Source organism: Chanos chanos, chromosome 5 (genome assembly GCF_902362185.1).
Source record: "Chanos chanos chromosome 5, fChaCha1.1, whole genome shotgun sequence".
NCBI lineage: Eukaryota > Metazoa > Chordata > Actinopteri > Gonorynchiformes > Chanidae > Chanos > Chanos chanos.
The window spans coordinates 12,650,392-12,668,299 of record NC_044499.1 but is presented as its reverse complement, the minus strand read 5'-3'; the positions used below and the strand labels follow the sequence as shown (position 1 = coordinate 12,668,299).

General features: G+C 41.6%; 1 protein-coding gene across 1 annotated transcript; it reads right to left on the bottom strand.

Moving 5' to 3' along the window:
• Positions 1–4,893: 4,893 nt before the first annotated feature.
• Positions 4,894–17,802, bottom strand: fyco1b (FYVE and coiled-coil domain autophagy adaptor 1b). The gene is made up of 18 exons (XM_030774241.1): positions 17,737–17,802; positions 16,825–16,929; positions 16,472–16,578; positions 16,216–16,341; positions 14,744–14,850; positions 13,129–13,272; positions 12,180–12,273; positions 9,638–11,986; positions 9,332–9,424; positions 8,982–9,100; positions 8,690–8,857; positions 8,297–8,440; positions 7,885–8,093; positions 7,375–7,516; positions 7,029–7,133; positions 6,638–6,848; positions 6,406–6,515; positions 4,894–6,274 (listed from the first exon to the last, which is right to left on the bottom strand). The coding sequence occupies exons 2-18, from the start codon at positions 16,880–16,882 to the stop codon at positions 6,220–6,222; spliced, it is 4,341 nt and encodes a 1,446-aa protein (XP_030630101.1). The 5' UTR covers positions 16,883–16,929; positions 17,737–17,802; the 3' UTR covers positions 4,894–6,219.
• Between the last annotated feature and the right edge of the window lie 106 nt (positions 17,803–17,908).

The following is a 17,908-nucleotide window of genomic DNA, read 5'->3' as shown; positions in this document are numbered from 1 at the left end:
TGATGTGTTTAGAATTATTTCAATGAATTATTTTAATGATTTTGTTTTTCTGATCTCATACAAAATCACTCAGAATGACTGTGTCTTATATGTGATATAATCTTGTTGTCAGTCATACGGAGTTGGACAGAGATGCATTACCATGCAGCAGTCACGTTAGCTTCTCTCTTCTTTGGTTTTGCCCCACTCTCTAAAGGAAGTCCATGACACATGTTAAAGGGGTTCAAGAACTGAGTATCCATGGAAACGTGTTCTTGCGAGCGTGTCCATCTCAGTGCCAGGAGCAGTATATTGTAATTACTTGGCCATTTGTGGTACCATAAAAAAGCAAACAAACAAAAAAAGAAGGAAAAAAAAAAACCACATCAAGATCTCTGATCACACGGGTAAGGGTATTCCATTAGTCTTTGGAGGCTGCAGTGCCGACACACGACAGCAGTAAACATAACCTCAATATCACTTGGTCTCATTGTTCGCCTGTCACAATAGCATGTATTTTTGTTTGTCATATTAGTACAGTGCACAATGAGTTAAATCGTAACGGTGATAAAGGGCGAGACATTTGCTCATAATTATACAGGAATCGCAAGAGTGACAAACCTACATCTCTCTCTCTCTCTCTCTCTCTTTCTCTCGCTCGCTGTTTCTCTTGCTCTCTTTTCCCCTGCCTCAGCTGAAAGACTTGAACATGGGGGGGGGAATGCTGCATTTTAAAATGTGTTTTGACTTGCTCACGTGGCAGGCACATAACGCAGTTTCACACCAAAGAGCAGACCGTAGATTTCACAAGTCCACTCCATCCACACAATGCTGCGCTTGTGCCAAAAAACAACTCAATTCATGAATGAAACCCTCTGGTGGACAAACAACATTTTTTTGTTGTTGTTGTTGTTTTTCCTTATTTGGTCAGAATGTGTTTTGTTGGTTTGCGCCAAGACGGTCATTCAGATGATCTTGAATTGATACCCTCTGAGGCACTGTTGATGTTTTGAAATTTTTGTTGCAGGAGGTTATGCCGCCGCATGTTGCCATGGAAACAACCAACATATTACATCTATCAAATTCAGAACCAAACGTGATAAAAGATGAATAAATACATATGTACGCCGGGTGATAATGTAAGGGTTAACATCAAACACCTGTCCCAGACAAAGACAAATACAATGTCTGTTTTTTTTTCAAATCATTTACACCCCATACATGAAATCACAGGGATTAACAACTCCTCATGGCAAATGTCAGAAGGATCTGTATTTGGGTCAAGGTCGACAACTTGTTGATGCAGCTCGCTTAAAACCAGGACATAAAACAGCCCGCTGACTCCCAAGTGAAGCTAATTTTCGAGTGTCTCTCAAGTGAGTTAGAAATGGTGAACAGTCTTTGCAATATGCTCTCTGTTCTACTCTCTTTGGGCGCATTCATCATAAAAGCAGATATATGACTCCATGATGTAGCCATGCCTATGACTGTGAGGTGGATTTAAACTTAGGGTGTCTGGAGACCAAACATGATGGATCGCAGGCATTGTGAGGTGACAAAAACATGACAAAAATACCCAGCAGTGCCTCAAGGCAGTGGAGAATGACTACGCTGAAAAACAACTCCACTGAGATCAATGGTTCTCACCGACATCCGTTTCTCTTCTTCCTGATCGGACTGTACACCAAACAGGTGTCTTGCACCTTGTTCTACGGATTTATGTCGCATGAAATGATGACATCAATAATTGAATAAAAGGGTTGGTCATAACATTTTGAGACAAATGTTTTCTTTGTCTTGTCCCATAGCTGGTCAAATATTTGATAAATGGGTAGGTGATAAAGAGAACGAGAAATAGAGATAATAGAAAATAGAGATAGCAAGACTGATAGAGAGGTGAGTGATCAAGTGTGTGTGTGTGTGTGTGAGAGAGAGAGAGAGAGAGAGAGAGAGAGAGAGAGAGATGGGGAAATGGATGAAGATTGACGGATAGGGTAAGATAAAATGAACAGCAGCGTCTCTGTCATCATGTGACAGGCCTGAAGTTTGGCACGGAAGGCCCCGCTGGACCACTGAACAAAATACAGTAATGAAATTGTGTTTGACACCAACAAACACTGGGAGAGAAGGGGCACAACTGCATCCATTACCGCCACAGGGAGTCCACAGACACTCTAGGGTTGCATACATACACAGCTTGAAAGAAATGTCATTCATTTCCTTGGCATTTACTGTGGCACTGTTGCTTTGACAGGCTACAATAACAGTGCAGGGAGTTTGGATCAACACTTTTCTTCTTGCTTATTAGACAGGAGAGTACAGTGACAGCGTTCTATTCAATTATGTTAATAAAATTCAGAGTGAAGAACACAAACAAGTTTTAAAGGCATCACATTAAAGCCATTTTGTCCTTTAAAAGAGTTATGAATAATTTATTCACTTGTCCTAAGAGATTTAAGAATAATGTGAAATTCAAATATTATTCATTAAGAGGCCTAACTACAGGTAACTGCCCAAATGAAGGAACACACGTATCTTTTGGTATGCTCCAAGTAGGTCCGATTCTAAAGAACTAGATGAAGGGTAACTGATATTTGTAGACAGCTAATTCTGGATCGCTTGTCTGTTATACTTTGTATCTCAAACTAATCTGCAAACATCACAGTCAAAGAGTACTTGCCTTTGACACCAGTCGACCTTTGTTGATATCTTCCCCTCAGACTTTCATGACATTATAAACTTAGTCCAAATCAGCAAGTTGAGGAGCCCGAATCACCGAAGTTTCTGCAAAACAATCCCCAGCAACCACACCTCTTTCAAACTGACTAAGATCTCTCAGGAACCACACCAGACTGGAGGCACCTGCTCTCAATACACTTGGTATCCTTTATTTACTCTTATTCTTTACTTTGGCATTTGCATGTATCTAAGTGCATTGACGTAAAAGTGGAGCACTTGGGACTGAGGAAACAAATCACTGGATAAATGGGTTCCTCTGTGCTTTCTTTGGTCGAGTTAAAGAGAATCTATCTATCTATCTATCTATCTATCTATCTATCTATCTATCTATCTATCTATCTATCTATCTATCCATCTATTTTATATACACACGTACATACATATTGGCAAGTCACATGTGAGAACATGAGAGAAAGAGATGATTCTTAGATTTGAGATTTGCCAAACTCTTCCTCCTTCCTCTTGTCCCAAGTACTGTAATGCATAAGGTGGAGTACACTGAAGGGAGATGGAGACAAACAGTATATCAGTATATCAGAAAAACCATGACATTTCAATGGAATTGTTTTCAACTGTCAGTCAAACAAGGAAGCAAAATTGAGATGATTTTAGTTTATACTGCCATCTGGTGGACAGAACCCCTGTGGTTGAGTACACACACACACACACACACACACACACACACAAGCATGCTATTTGATGTCTCATTGTCCCTCAAAGCATTGCTGAAATGCGTTTACATATAAAGTCATTAATGCATACCTGACATGACTGAAATTGCATCATCCAAGAAAAAAAGATGCATGCACAATAATATCATGGTGTCAGCAACGTACCATCACTGTCAAATGTAAGTTGGAAATGACTGCAGAGATTTATGATTCCTATATTTACACATGTGACATTTTGCAGATAAGATCAATCATATTCCAGGCCTGTCACTAGATTGCTGACTTAACCACATATTCATTTATGTGAGTGGTCTGGCATTGAACCTGTGAGGGCAGAGTGGAACAGGAAGCTCTTAAGCAAAAGATTTACGACAGTCTAAGCCCGGCCCCGTCCAAAATGGACATTATCTCTATGCGCTGCGTTCTGATCCAGCTCTGGACTTGTGTCCAAAATCCTAGAAAGGCCATCATCCTGACTCCTGAAAATGATGGATGTATGGATGGATAGTTTGATGGATGGATGGAAGGATGGATGTGCCTGGAAGCGCAGCCTGTGTAATGAAACAAATGTTCTCTCCGTTTTATGGGCCGACTCCTGTCCCCAGACCTCAGCCTGAATGATCATTCAGTAAAAACAAAGCACTTCTCCTTCGAAGACATTCCCATCTGTTCTCTTCAGTAGCTCGCACAGAATTTCAGTCCGTCCTTGCGATGTCTCAATGTCTGTGTGTGTGTGTGTGTACTTTGTGGAAATGATATCTCAGACAACCTGTTGTTTGTTTTTAAAACAACCCAAACCTCAAAAAGCAAGAGATAAACCCTTATTGTGTAAGGTGGAAGAGCGTTACAATGAACACATGCAAATGTACATAATCTGTTAAGGATGTCACTAATCTGTAACACATGAACGTCTTTTAGGAAAAAGAAACCTCAAACCGGGATGTCTGTTTCATGTGTCCTGGTCTCGGCTGTGCTGCGGGACGTGAGTGGGAGTGTGTGTGTTTTTTTACTGTGTGTGGTAGCCGTCTCAGGACAACATTGTTATTCAGTACACATCCTCAGCCAAACCCCTGCCCCCTCTCCCCTCCCCCCTAAACATCGCACGCGTGCGTGTGTAAATCACACATCAGTGCCAGCAGCCGGCCGTGCAAAGCCAAAGGATGTGCTACGATTTACAATGAGATCATTAACCTTGGGAGAGAGCCTGGACTCAGGCCTCATAAACACTGGCTGAATCAGATGGACATCTCTTCCCGACAACAGACACCCAGCTAAAGGCTATGGAGGAACAGAGCTGCTCTGACGGAGGTGCTCTGATGACCTGTAACCATCCCCTCCTTTGGCAGATGTGGGTTTGTACATCAAAAAGACTCAGTTTACAGTAAAACGTACAACATAGGAACATAGGAAAAGAAATATATCAGACAGCAAATCACACCAAACTAATGTTTTAATCATATTTGCAACTTCATCTTAAACCATGATTCATGTAACAATGCTGTGAATTTACAGTATTGTATTTAGACAGTGCATAGACTATGGAAATGTTAACCAGAGGATTACAGTACCTTCATGAAAACTGAGTATAACTGTGCCATACTCAGCTCAAAGAGACATCCCTAAAAAGTGCATTATTTTGTAAAATTGAATTTAAAAACTTTATCAGAGGTTTTAATCTTATACAAAAAAGTTTAATGATATGCAAGCTGAAATTTTCATTAAATAACCGCCGTTGCTTGATTTAGAGAAGGGTCTGGCAGCTAGACGCTCTCAATGATGTACTGCTTCGAGTTATAAATAAACGCTAAAGTCATATTTGAACAGAATGTAAAAATATCAGTGGCTGAAATATTGCCTATGAATTTTTGCTCTGCATCAGCTGAATGTAAATGCACTGTTAGTTGTAAAGAATGAGACTGCCAGGAAAATGAGGTTCTCTTACTACACTGCCTATTCACCTACGTCCACAAATCATTCAACAGCATTTTCTTGCAGGATACATTGATAAATCTCACCTTTCCCTTGCAGAGGGTATGCCCACTTATAATTTTCATTTTGGGAAAGTTACTTATTTCTCTATGTATATATGTAAACCTGTACAATGCCTCAGTACTTTACCTACACTCATAGCTCAATTTGACAACAAAACTGAGCTCACCACAGTTCAAATCTGTGCAGCATCCAATTCAGCAAACAGCTCATAATTATAATATTTAGATAAGATATGTATAATATATAGTGAGAAGAGGTTTTAGAATGTGCTAGGAAGAGAATGCAAAAGTAAATAGCTGAGGCATCATGTGCTTTTTTCAAAGAGGCCTCTGCAGCTTAATGTCACCAAATATACTGTTACATTCAGTTTTCCTTTGTGCAATGAGACAATTCTACAGTTTAGCATTCATTGTAGTGCATGTTTAAATTGTTGAACCCTGATTCGCCTTCAGTTTATCTACAATGTCTTTAAAGCGTTACTAAGTACACAGTCCATGTTTTATAAGTGCTTTAGAAAGCAAATAGTTACTTTTCTTTTAGAACATCCAGTGAAAAGCCACCAGAGACACACAATTCATGCAGTACAGTGACACAATGCCCTTTAAAGCACAGCACTGAGGGGTGTGGCCTTATGTCACATCTTTGTTCCATGAAAAAGGGGCTGAGTGTGACTTTCAGAATACTGTGAGTGTGCAGAAGTCTGGTTACATCCACTGCCAGTGCTCTCTGTAAAATCCACAGGCTGGTTTGCAATTCTCTGTCTCTCACAAAGACAGATGGATAGAGGAGGGGAAGCTAAGTGACGAATGTTCTCTGTTTATGCACAATCACTGCCGTCTTAGATCCCTGGCTGATCCACACTCAGGCGATACTGCACTTTTTTAGAGATGAATCTATTGAAACAGAGAGAGAAAAAGAGAGAGAGAGAGAGTGAGAGAGAGAGAGAGAGAGATAAGGAAGATGAATGTGAAATGGTGTGTATTCTGTTCTCTGAGACCATACACATTCGTCTATTTCCACTTACCTGGAGAAGGAGTTGTCGAAGATGAGAGTGTACTCTCCAGGGTTTCGTACTTTCAGCTGTCCCTCTATAGTTTGCTTATGGGAATTACATCTTGTCAATGGGATAAGCACCTGAAAAATATCAAACGAGAGAGAATTTTTGGAACCCTTCAGAAAAAGATGACTGCACAGAGCTCAGTAAAAGTCAAATGTTGTGAAAGGAGAAGAAATGTGTGTATATGTTTATACGTTACCTTGGCTTGTTCCAGTGGTGTATCTGAGTTCTCTCTGTACACCACACTGAAGGAAATGCTTTTAGGCTCCGAGGAGAAAACCCAGCTAATTGAAGGGCCGGCGTTACCCACTGTGACAGGAATCATACTGTAGCAGCTGGACTTGATAAACAGTTCCTTTGATTTAGCTCCAAACTGAGCGATATCCTGCACAGTCAAAGGTATTGACTGTCTGTAGGGCGATACAAAACAGAAGCTTACCGGGATGTGCTTCTAATACATGAGGTCAGCAGAGGAATCCTTAATGATATTATTCCATATACAGGGCAGGATAAGATTTGATGACGTAACGCGTCATTCACGCCCAGCAGTACGTGAGGTTACACGGGATTTTTGGGCAGTTTATACTCACGTGATCTCTCCAGACTTGAGCAGGCAGATCTCTGCATCCTGCACAGAGCCAATCTGCTCCTCTGAATCCTCTGTGGTAGTATCCCCTGCATTACTACTGCTGTTTCTACGACAACATAATACCATAAAAACAACCCTAGCATTTTACAGTTAAACTCTGGGATTTTACTGCTACTGAGAGCAGTATTATTTTATTTAACATTAACTTTTTAGAATAAGGTTTGTGTTATTTTGAGTTTACTTTTAATTTGAAGTATTTGTTAGACAGACATACTTATCACTCAGCCATTATCAGTGTTTATGTACATAGGTGACAGATAAAATTAATGAGAGAGAAAGAGACTCACAGTTCATTGCCTCCCTGCTGTGCTCTGTCTGGTGAGAGAGCTGTGGTGTAGGACAAAGAGTCGCTGTCATACACACAGTTCACCTCCTCTTCTGTGATGATATCAAAGGCTGCATCATCTGGTCTGGAAGACTGCAGTGCCACTGTGTGGAGACAAATCGGAAATAAAATAACACGCCATATTATTAAGGGCTCTCCCTTTTACATCCACTATTACTGCTCCTGTGATAACAACGGAATAGTAAATCAGAGGATGAACACTGTGGTATTATGTACTGCTCTGTAAACAAACAGCGTGTCTGCCAGGGAAAACATATTTTTTTTGTGCTGTGACTGTGGTCTTGGTCAGGCTCAATGTCTTCATAGGATATGGGTAATTATCAATTAACATAAAGCTATGATGTTTCATTTTACAGTAATCAAATGAAAAAACATATTAAAATGCACTCTCAATTCCACAAAAGTTAATAATAAATGTATATTTACATTCAGTGAATGATAAAACACTCACCTGTTACACTGGGCATACTCGCCCTTGTCGGAGTGGACAGCGGACTGTAGGGTGAATTTGAGGAGCTACCCTGCTCTTCCTGTAGATGGCGCTCTACGCCTGTGCTGTGCTGAGAGTAACAGTCCTTACAGCATCGCTCTCTGATGCCTCCCTGCTGAGTGCTAACTGTATGACTGCAGCAGTAATAACAGAAGGGGCGGCCACAGAGCCTGAGAAAGAGAGACACAGCAGGTCATGTCTGTGTATCAACGTCAGTTCTGATCCTCTGATAGTTCAGTATGAGGTCCAGACTCTTTCTTATGTAAGCTGCACTTCACAAAGCCTAAGCACGTCAGCAGTGGAACGTTTGTACACAAACAAAGAACCAGTTGTTATGACAACCCCTGTGAGACACTTCTAGTCACGAGCTCACCTGCAGTTATGTCTGCGCAGCCACCAGCTGAATTGACTTTGGCAGCCTAGGCAGTAGTTCAGCTCCTTATCGGTCTGCTCCTCAGCTCTCAGCTTCTGCTCAAACTCCAGGGCATCTGACTTCTGCCACAGTGCATCTTTGTCCCTGCAGAGGGAGCCAGACCACATTTAAATGATAGAAGACAATGGAGGGAACGTACACAGCATGTAAATATGTACATATACCAAGATGCCACAGTTTCTACTGACTTAAGGCCACTGTCTCTGAAAGCTATTCATCAGCGATCAACTACTGACTATCTATGATAGTTGAATGGTCACAGAGCAGCTATGCTTTTGTAGATACAACCCACAAAGACATTTGAGCACACAACTGACACAGGTACTCAGATACCTGATGAGCTCAACAAGTCTCTCCTCCAAGTTTCTCTTGGTACGGTACAAGTCATCAATCTCAGCAGACATCTTCATGTCACAGACCTGTTTCTCTGCAGTAACTCTACCCAGGCTCTCACTAAGGTCCTGACAGGCTTTTTGTGCAATACCCAAATCCTCTTCTGCCCTGAAAAAACACGGAAGCAAACAAAAAAGTGGTGGGTCGAAAACCACAGAAAGTTCCAGGACATTTTGGGTGTGTCCATTGTTTCAAGGACACTGTTTACATATTTTATTCAAAAACAACTCACTTTGCCAAGTCCCCTTTCACTTGTTTTAGCTGTTCCTCTTTCTGATGAAGCAGACTTTCAGAGCTGGCAACAAGTGCGTTCTTCTCTTCAATCATCTGACTGTAGTTATTGTTTGCTTCCTTTAAAACAGACGTGCACGCACGCACGCACACACACACACACACACACACACACATTGCCATAAACAGTCCATGAAATCTGGGGTTATAGATATTGTATGTTTGTTTTACCTAATGGATAAAATGATGTACTAGCATTGTATTAATTTATAACAGTAGGGTATGACAATTTATCTAACACCAGTTCTGGATGTTAGATAAGCATGGTCAACAGTGGTTGGATGTATGTACCTCCAGTTCAGTAAGTTTGGTTTCAAGACTAGAAATCTTCTGCAGCTCTGCCTCCAACTGGGACTTCAAACTTATAATCTCCTCATCAAGACCCTTTAGTAATTAGAAAAAAAAAACAGATAATAAAATAACTTTTTTAACAGTATACAAGCTTACTTATCAAAGAGAACATATAAATTCATAAAATTAAAAATATCACAGGGATCAATGCAGAACGAATGGATAAAACCAATAGGATGAAATTCCATAGTGTTATTAGTGAGTCTCCAAAGAAAGCGTCACTTAATTTTTTTTACACATGCCTACCTTGATCTTGCCCTCATACTCTGTGGTTTCATTGTTCAGTTTGGCTCTGAGTGCATCCATCTCCTTCTGACTGCTCTCCTGCATGCCTGTAGACTTCTCCTGGGCTTGGTCCAGCTGCTGCTGTAGCTCCTGCAGAGCTGTGGGGAGTCCCTCAGCCTGCTTCAGCTTCTCCTGAAGGCTGGCGTTCTCCTTGCGTAGGATCTCCACACTGTCGTTCAGGTTCTGTGCATCTTTTTGCGCGGACTCCTCCAGCTCCTGCAGCCTGGCCGACAAACCCTCAAAGCGAAGCTTTGCCTCCTCATTCTGGCCAGTGAGCATGCACACATGCACACCCAGCTCAGCCGTCTCAGTGTTGGCCCTGTGAAGGGCCTCGCGAGCCTCGCTATTCTCTAGAGCCAGGGCTTCATTCTGTCTCTTTAGTGCACAGAGTTCCTCTCTCATTGAGACCATCTCGCCCTGGAGGTCTGCTCGCGCTTGGGCTTCCCTGTCCCGCTCCTTCCCTAGTGACTCTTCCCTCTCCTGGCAACGCAAGAGTTCCTCCACATGCCTGCGATTCAGGTCCTCCACCTGGCACTTCAACTGATCAGTCTGTGCCCGGAGATCCTCACGTGATGCCTCAGTTACCTCCAGCAGAGCTTGAATCTTCATTCTTTCTTCTGCACTCACCAGCAGCTGAGCACGTAGTCCTGTCACTTCCTCCTGTAGTCTGGAAACTTCTTTCATATTCAAGTCAAGCTGAGCCTCCGCCAGAGCTAGCCTTGACGTTGTTTCCCCTACTTCAGCACCCTGGGTTTTATTGAACTCCTTTCTCCATCCCAGGTTCTTTCCCACTGTCTCAAGCACCTGACCCTCAAGCTGAGAGTTAGTGTTCATCTGAGACTCCTGCAGATTCTCCTTGGAAGCAGGGCTTCCCTCTAGCTCTTCATGGCTGGCCGCTTGCTGATCCATTTCAGCTACCTGCTTATCTCTAGGATCTTGGTTTTCCACCTCCAGCTTCCTTACCCCTGCCTCCATTGTCTCATTTTTCAGTAGCGCTGTCTGGAGGCTCTCTTCCAAACGCTGGTTCTCCTCAAGTAGCTTTTTCTCTCTCTCCTCAACTGACAGTTCTGCTGAGTCCAGCCTGCTCTTCAGGTGTCTCTCAGAGGCTCTAAGGGTAGCCAGCTCTTTCTCCATGGCTGTCTGGGTCTGTATGAGCTCCCTGCTGCTCTCCTCATTCCTCTTCACCGTCTGGAGGAGCTTGGCATTGATCTCCATCAGGCTGGTACACTGAGCTTTGTAGTCTTCCAACCTTTTGGCTTGTTCCATCAAACTCTGGCTCTCTCCAGCCAAACGCTGATTCTGATGCTCTAGTTGCTTAACCTTCTGAGTGCTGAGTGACAGCTCAGTCTCTCTGTCATTTAACTTCTCCTGAAGAGAGTGAAGCTGGCCTTCTAGAGCATTCTTCAGATTACTGCTCTTTTGCTGATGTTCCTCTCGTTCCTCTTGCACCCTAATTTTCAACTCCTCCAGTTGATGCTCCCGCATCTCCACAGAGTTCTGTATATCCTGAAGCTGTGTGCATAGGTTTTCCGTCTCCCGCTCCTTTAGAGACAATGCACCCTGAAGGCGGTTTACAGCAGACTGAAGTTCCTCAACCTGCTGCAGAGCCGCTGCCCTGTCTTCCTCTGTTGACACCCTAAATGTGGCCAGTTTTGCTTCATTCTCCTTCAAGCTTTCCTCCTGCGTTCTGAGGTCCTGGGCAAGCTTCTCAGCCTGCCTGGCCCGTTCCTCACTCTCACGCTGGGCCTCCAGCTTCTCCTCCTCAGCTTTCTTGAGCTTGGCAAGCAGATCTTGGATCTTCCAGGCTGTATCACAGTAGGTGGCTACCTGCTGGCCTTTCTCACTGAGTGCCTCATCCAGCTTTGCCAGAAGCTCCATGTTCTTGTTCTCCGCAACACTCAGTCTGTTCTCTAGATGCCGTTCTGATGCCTCCTTGAGCCGAAGGGCCTCCAGTTCTTGCGTGGTAGCTTGGAGCCGCACTGCACACTGTCCGTTAGCTCGCTCCCCAATTAATTTTTTCTTTGTGTCAGAGAACTGATTGTCTTTGCTCTTTTCTTTAAGCAGCTCTTGATTGGCTCTCTTAGATACCAGCAGCTGTTCCTCCAGATCCTTGACCACACGTTTCAGATGTGCTGCTTCCTCAGTGAGCAGATTAACACGTTTCTGGAGGTCTTGCTGCCTCAGCTCTGACTGGTCGAGCTCAATACGCAAATCATCAGCAGCATTAAAGTTTGAGAGCTCTCCGAGCTCCCCTCGATCACCGAGGAGACTGGAACCAAGGTCTGGCCCAGGGAGGAACTCTGGAGGTTGCTGAAAGAGAGATATACCAATGATGGAATGAGTTGAGTAACCACAAGAAAGAGATTTAAGTTAGAGTTCTGACAATAAATTCTTAATGTAGACATGGGTATACTGTGTGTGATTAAAAAATCTCATGTGGATGTATTGTGCACACTGCAGAAGATTTGTTGTCTGAGCACAGGTGCAAGTAGCTTATACATACTTGAGAATAACTACTGGCTAAACTGTTGACACTGGAGCATCGGCTAAGTGCTCTCCACTGCTGAGCTGGTGATACAGATGATCCCAGGGTCCTTCTGTAAGAGAGACACTTGCAAGAATCAGCCAACGTAGCACCCGGTGCAGTTAAATACAGCTTCTCCCGTGTGGACAGTACAGTTTTTAACTCATTACAACTTAGTGGCTTAAAAGCTGCAGGAATGAAGTTTGAAGAGCTGGGAGAAGCAGTCATAAGTTTGGGTTTATATATTTTCAAAATTTCAAGAAAGTTGAAGACTGCATAATTGAGTAGTTATGTTAAATAGTGAATATCATGGGGGTTCAACAAACAAGAGTCCTCCCTGAACATGCAGTCACAAGTACACGACCGTAAAGGTCACAGTTGGTCATCTGATGCTTATGAAAGCTCTCATAAACAAAAATGACACAGCAGTTATACATTCTCACCTGAAAAAACAACACACTGAATTTCAGTAAGAATCTTCAAAAGCATAAATAAGAAGTGCAACCTCAAAAATTAGTCAAAACATGAATCTGTGCATTGTTTCAACAACAATACAGTTTCACCAGGGACTGAATAGTCTTCCAAGAGTAGGACACCTTGCTGCTTCTTGAGGACTTTGAACTTTAATATTTTAGCTAACAGAAGGCAGTGTTTAACCAGGCATGTGTTGGCATAAACACAATGCTTCACAATGCTTAAAAAGAAGAGTAAAACCTAATTAACCCGAACTCTAGAAACATTTTTAATTTTGTTTTTAATAATTTGTTTACTGTGAACGACGGCATAAAAAAAAAAGCAGAAGTCATTTAGAGAAATGGAAGATCACGCAAAACTGCAAAATCTTCACTTAAGGTATCACAATGCTAGCCAGGTATTAGGGTTTAGCATGACACAACGTTGCTGTGTGGGGGAATTTCTAATGAACTACCTGGCAAAAGCTGGCCAGTCCGTGTCTAGGTCATAGCCTCTCGATGCCAGATCAAACTGCACCTCATTGAGCTCATAAAGGTGATTGACGATTTCAACATTCAGGTGAGACTTCAGGAAGGGACTACGGGCATAGTACCAGTCACTGAAAAACAAAAAGCAAAAAAAATAAGAGAGTCATTTCACAATCTGTACGTGTAAAACACAAATACTTGCATGCGTGTCGTCCTCCACCCATCCCATCCCATTTTCGTTTCATCTTAACAAGGAATATGTGACATCCAAAAGTTTATTTTTGATAGAAAAAAGACAGAAGTAAAACTTGAGCCGGGAACTGAGAGAAATGCGTCGAAAGTGGGTTGTGGAACAAAAAAAATATTTTGTACCACATTTCAGTTTTTTTTCACACTGCAAGCAAAAGCTTTGTTTTCTCCAAAATCGCAGTAAACTAGAGACTGCTCACTTCCTTTGACTCAGTATTCTTCTTAGTTGTGCAACATTTCCGTTACGTTTCAAGAACACTGAGAGTGGAAGCAGACACTTGTGTCCTTGAGTCTCCCTTAACCATCATAGAATAGTATAGCTGTTTATGATGGTTTTACATAGTCTTATCTACAGTAGACGCAGACAACCCTTTGGAGAGCCATAATCCTGAACAATTTCATTAATCTGAATTAATATAAATTAACAGTGGTGTGATGGTTTTGTGCTAAAACGAAAAACTGTGGTTTTGTAGTCGTTGCTTTGGTTCACAGTACATCTGTAGTGAACCACAGTACTTTTTTTTTTTTACCACCTGAGCTCTAATACATGATGCAATATGTGCACTGTGTTTATCATGTTTTAAGTGAGTGAATGATTACAACAGCTTTAAAGACAATGCCTACTGAGTAACCATTTTAAATAACGACAAAAACGCATGGCCTCCTTACTCAGACCATAAATAACTCAAGTTGTGTTAGAGCAGTCAAATCCACATGAACAAATAAAGTAGATCTAATCTCTAAGCTTCCCTAAGTGGGAAATTTTTTTTTTTTTAATATTGATGCAGCGCCACATTAATGTGTAGAAGTTCAGAGTAGTCAGTCACCTTTTTGTTGTCCTGAAAAAGAATCTTAAAGTAAAATGTACTGATGTTTACATTTATTTTGCTCATCGTCATGGAAAAGAGCCTCATATTCTTCTTCTAAAATAAAAATCTTAAAATAAAAGGTACTGAAGATTAGTTTTCTTTCATCCTCATGTTTCTGAAGAACTTTGTTGCTGCTTGTGCTAAATGTGTTGCTTTGGTGTTATTTTGTGTTCTGTATCTGTTCAAAAAAAAAAAAAAGAAAGAAAACCTTCAGTTCTGAGTATGTTCTATTTTCTTTCAAGCCAAATTATGATTCAAACTGATCCATGGCCCGAAAACAAAACAAAACAAAACAAAACAAAAAAATGAGGCACAAACTGAACTGTGAGCCAGGTCAATTTACATAAGCAGTGCACTGATAAGCAGTGTATTAATTAGCTGAATGACACAGGTTTGTGTGGGGAAGACCTGCATGCACTAAAGTTGTCCAGGAAGATTTTTGGCTATCACTGATCAGAATGAGTAATTGTGTCTAGTACAATACCTGGTGGCTCGCTGGTTCATAAGACACTGCTGAAGGGTATCTGCCAGTCTCTGGTGTACCAGGCAGTAACGGATGAAAGCTCTGCCTTTACCCAGGGATGTCTTCAGCTGAAACACACACACACACAAAAACCCAAATCACTTAAACCTGATCACAAAGACCTAATCAACAAGCACTACCCACTGCGCCAGTGTGCTGCCCTCATCAGATAATCACCTGACATAAATCACTTTGATTGTGATATAAGATCAAGAAAAGGAAAGAGAATACAAATGGGACCAAATATGCCCCAGTCTTTGTAAAACTGGAAGTTGGAGTTGGGAAGAGACACCACTGTTATTACAGGCAATTACCATGCCTAAAAGAAAACCAATAAGAAGAAGAAGAAGAAGAAGAAGAAAAAATTACTGGTTCAAAGGTCAAAGGTGTTGACTTAACCTGAAGGATTAGTGGTCAGGGATATGCCCTAGGTGTGTCTGTAAGACTCACACTGTCAGCTGAACAGACGGGTGGATTAGAGTAAGTGGCCAAATTAAAGAACATAAGGACACCAGATGGGCAGGTTATTCCGTTTCTGATGAATAACACTCATTTGGTTTGGTTCAAAATTGTTTAAAAATGTACATATTGTTTATAAATGCAGCATTGTGTGAGTGCTAGCAGTCTATATCAGTCAGCTGAAAGAACATAAGCATATGTGGGTAAAAGCGATGGTGAAAATGAGAAGCATTACAAAATCAATCTTTGAAAAAGGCTTAACCTTCGCACAGTTGTTCTGATTCTACAGCGGTATGGTCAAAACAACTACGACTCTAAAGCAGACACTCCACTGAATCTACTACTGCACCGAGCACATTTCCGACTTGCCTAACTCCCCTATGCTAAATTAAAAGATGACACGAGACCTGTCGAACAGCCCTACCTCGCCCACTCTCTGAAAAAAAAAAAGAACTGTATTACAGCTTCCCTTGACATCTTGATTTCACCACATAAGCTAACTGAACACACCCTATGTAGATGATACACAGATAAATAGCAAGCACATTGTAAATAGCTATACTGAGCATTTACATGATTCTACAAAAATATAATTAAAGGCTCTTTTGTGATCAGATAGAGTCTTTAGACACGGAGCGATCTTTCAGAGAGTGCACCAGGATGAGCTCTATGACCTACAGTTCATGACCAACCTCAGGCTGAACTCCACTGAGAGGCCCTGCTTCAAATTCCCAGAGGAGGAATGGAAAACAAAACAAAACAAAACACAAGATAGTTACTGTTTACATGACGATACTGAATACAAAAGAAAAGAAAGTTGCAAAGAAGTCGCGAGGTAAAAAAGGACAGAAACTGTGTGGTCTTGATGAAGACATTGCTAAAAGAGAGACAGATGTGACTCAGACAGTGTGTCTGGGTGTGTTTGTGTGGATGTGTGTGTGCGTCTGTTCATCTGTTCACATGCCATGGATTACCTCGGGGATAGACTTGACAAAGCGGATACCGTCATTAGCTCCTTTTATCTTGGCCAGGCAGTCACAAAAAAAGTCCCAGTAGTCTTTTCTGGTGCCCAGAAATGTTGTCTTTTCTTTCTGGTCAAACTGGCAGGGGGAACAACAAAAAAAAAATCTTGTGAGCTATTTTAGTCTTTGTGCATTTAGTCTGACTATGTGCTATTTTTTTTTTAGAGCACTGCATGCAGGATAGCACTAGAGGACAAACGTGTCATACTTGCAGTAAGTACTCCAGTTTGTATGAGAACTTGTGTAGACTGGTGCTGTCATCTGTGATGGGTTCTTGATTCTCAGTGTGTTCCTTACTCAACTCAGAAACTGCATCTGCATTGCATGACATAAGAATTTCAGTACACAGATGTTTACTACAACATCATTCAGAAGAAACCAACACTCCTGTCCTTAGGAGTGCTATAGTTTTCATTTTCTTCGGTGCCAAAATGTCAACAAACTTTTCAAAACTATTAAAAAAAACAGGTTATGAGTATTTAGGAGTATTAGAAACCTTATTTGTTGTTAAAACCAAAGGAATTACAGCAATAACAGGGTCATTAAATGTTTAAAGGGTACCATGTAGATCTCTAATAATCCTCTGGAGCTGATTTTCTCCAACTGTGGTGGTTGCCATGGTGAACAGACGGGTGAAAGGGTAGGGTTCATATGGTCAACATTGAACTGAAGGGGACATACAAGAGGTACTAGTTACCAATCTAAGCAAGCCAGTCATCCAGCCAGCCAGGCAGGCTGACACAAACAGACACACGCATGCAGCACACACACGCAGAGAGAGAGAGAGAGAGACAGAGAGATACTTAATTCCTCACCAAGGGAACATACCTAATTTTCTGCTATTACTTCTACTGAGGAAATACATCCAGATTTTGAGCAGCTGCCTCTTATTACTAAATCACACAATTTAAACTCGGGACAAAGTTCTTACAGTAGAAAATTTTGTATGAGTGGGAGGAATAACTACGAAGACTTATTAAATATGATCATTTCAAATGCGATGAGTCGTTGTTGTTAAAACGTTACAATGTATCTATCCCCTTTTAAACTGGCAGGTGAGTGATTCCGCGTCATCTCGAACAAAACAACATCTAGCGAACATGATTACTCTTGGGACTTTCCCAGCCAAAGACAACATTCTGGTACAGCGACAGATCAATCAGTTCACCAGATTCGAAGAAAACAACATTCGCAGCCCGGTGAATAAATACTTTTACTAGATAATGGGACATGTAAAGTTCGGCAACATTTTCGCACATAACGGATTAAGAAACAGTCAGAGAAGCATGGTAACTGCCACTAGCATTCCTATCCCCTAGAGAGAAAGGCAGAGATACACCTGCTGTGAACTCTTAACTTTCGCTTAAAAAACAGAATGATCAAAAAACAAAATTTACAAAGTGATGGAGTTCAGCAGAATCAAGCAAAACATACACATGAGGAAATAAAATCCAACTGAGTACATTTACATACTTTTTAAAAGAAAGATGATCCACCAAATCGATCAGTTTACATACGATACAAAATGCTGCCACTGAAGTAGGCGGTGTTTAAGATTGGCAGATCTGTTACCGAATGAGATTTTCTCGGCGCAGATCATGTGAGCAAACAACTCGTCAAGTTGGGTTGCACTGTGTATTTGGTA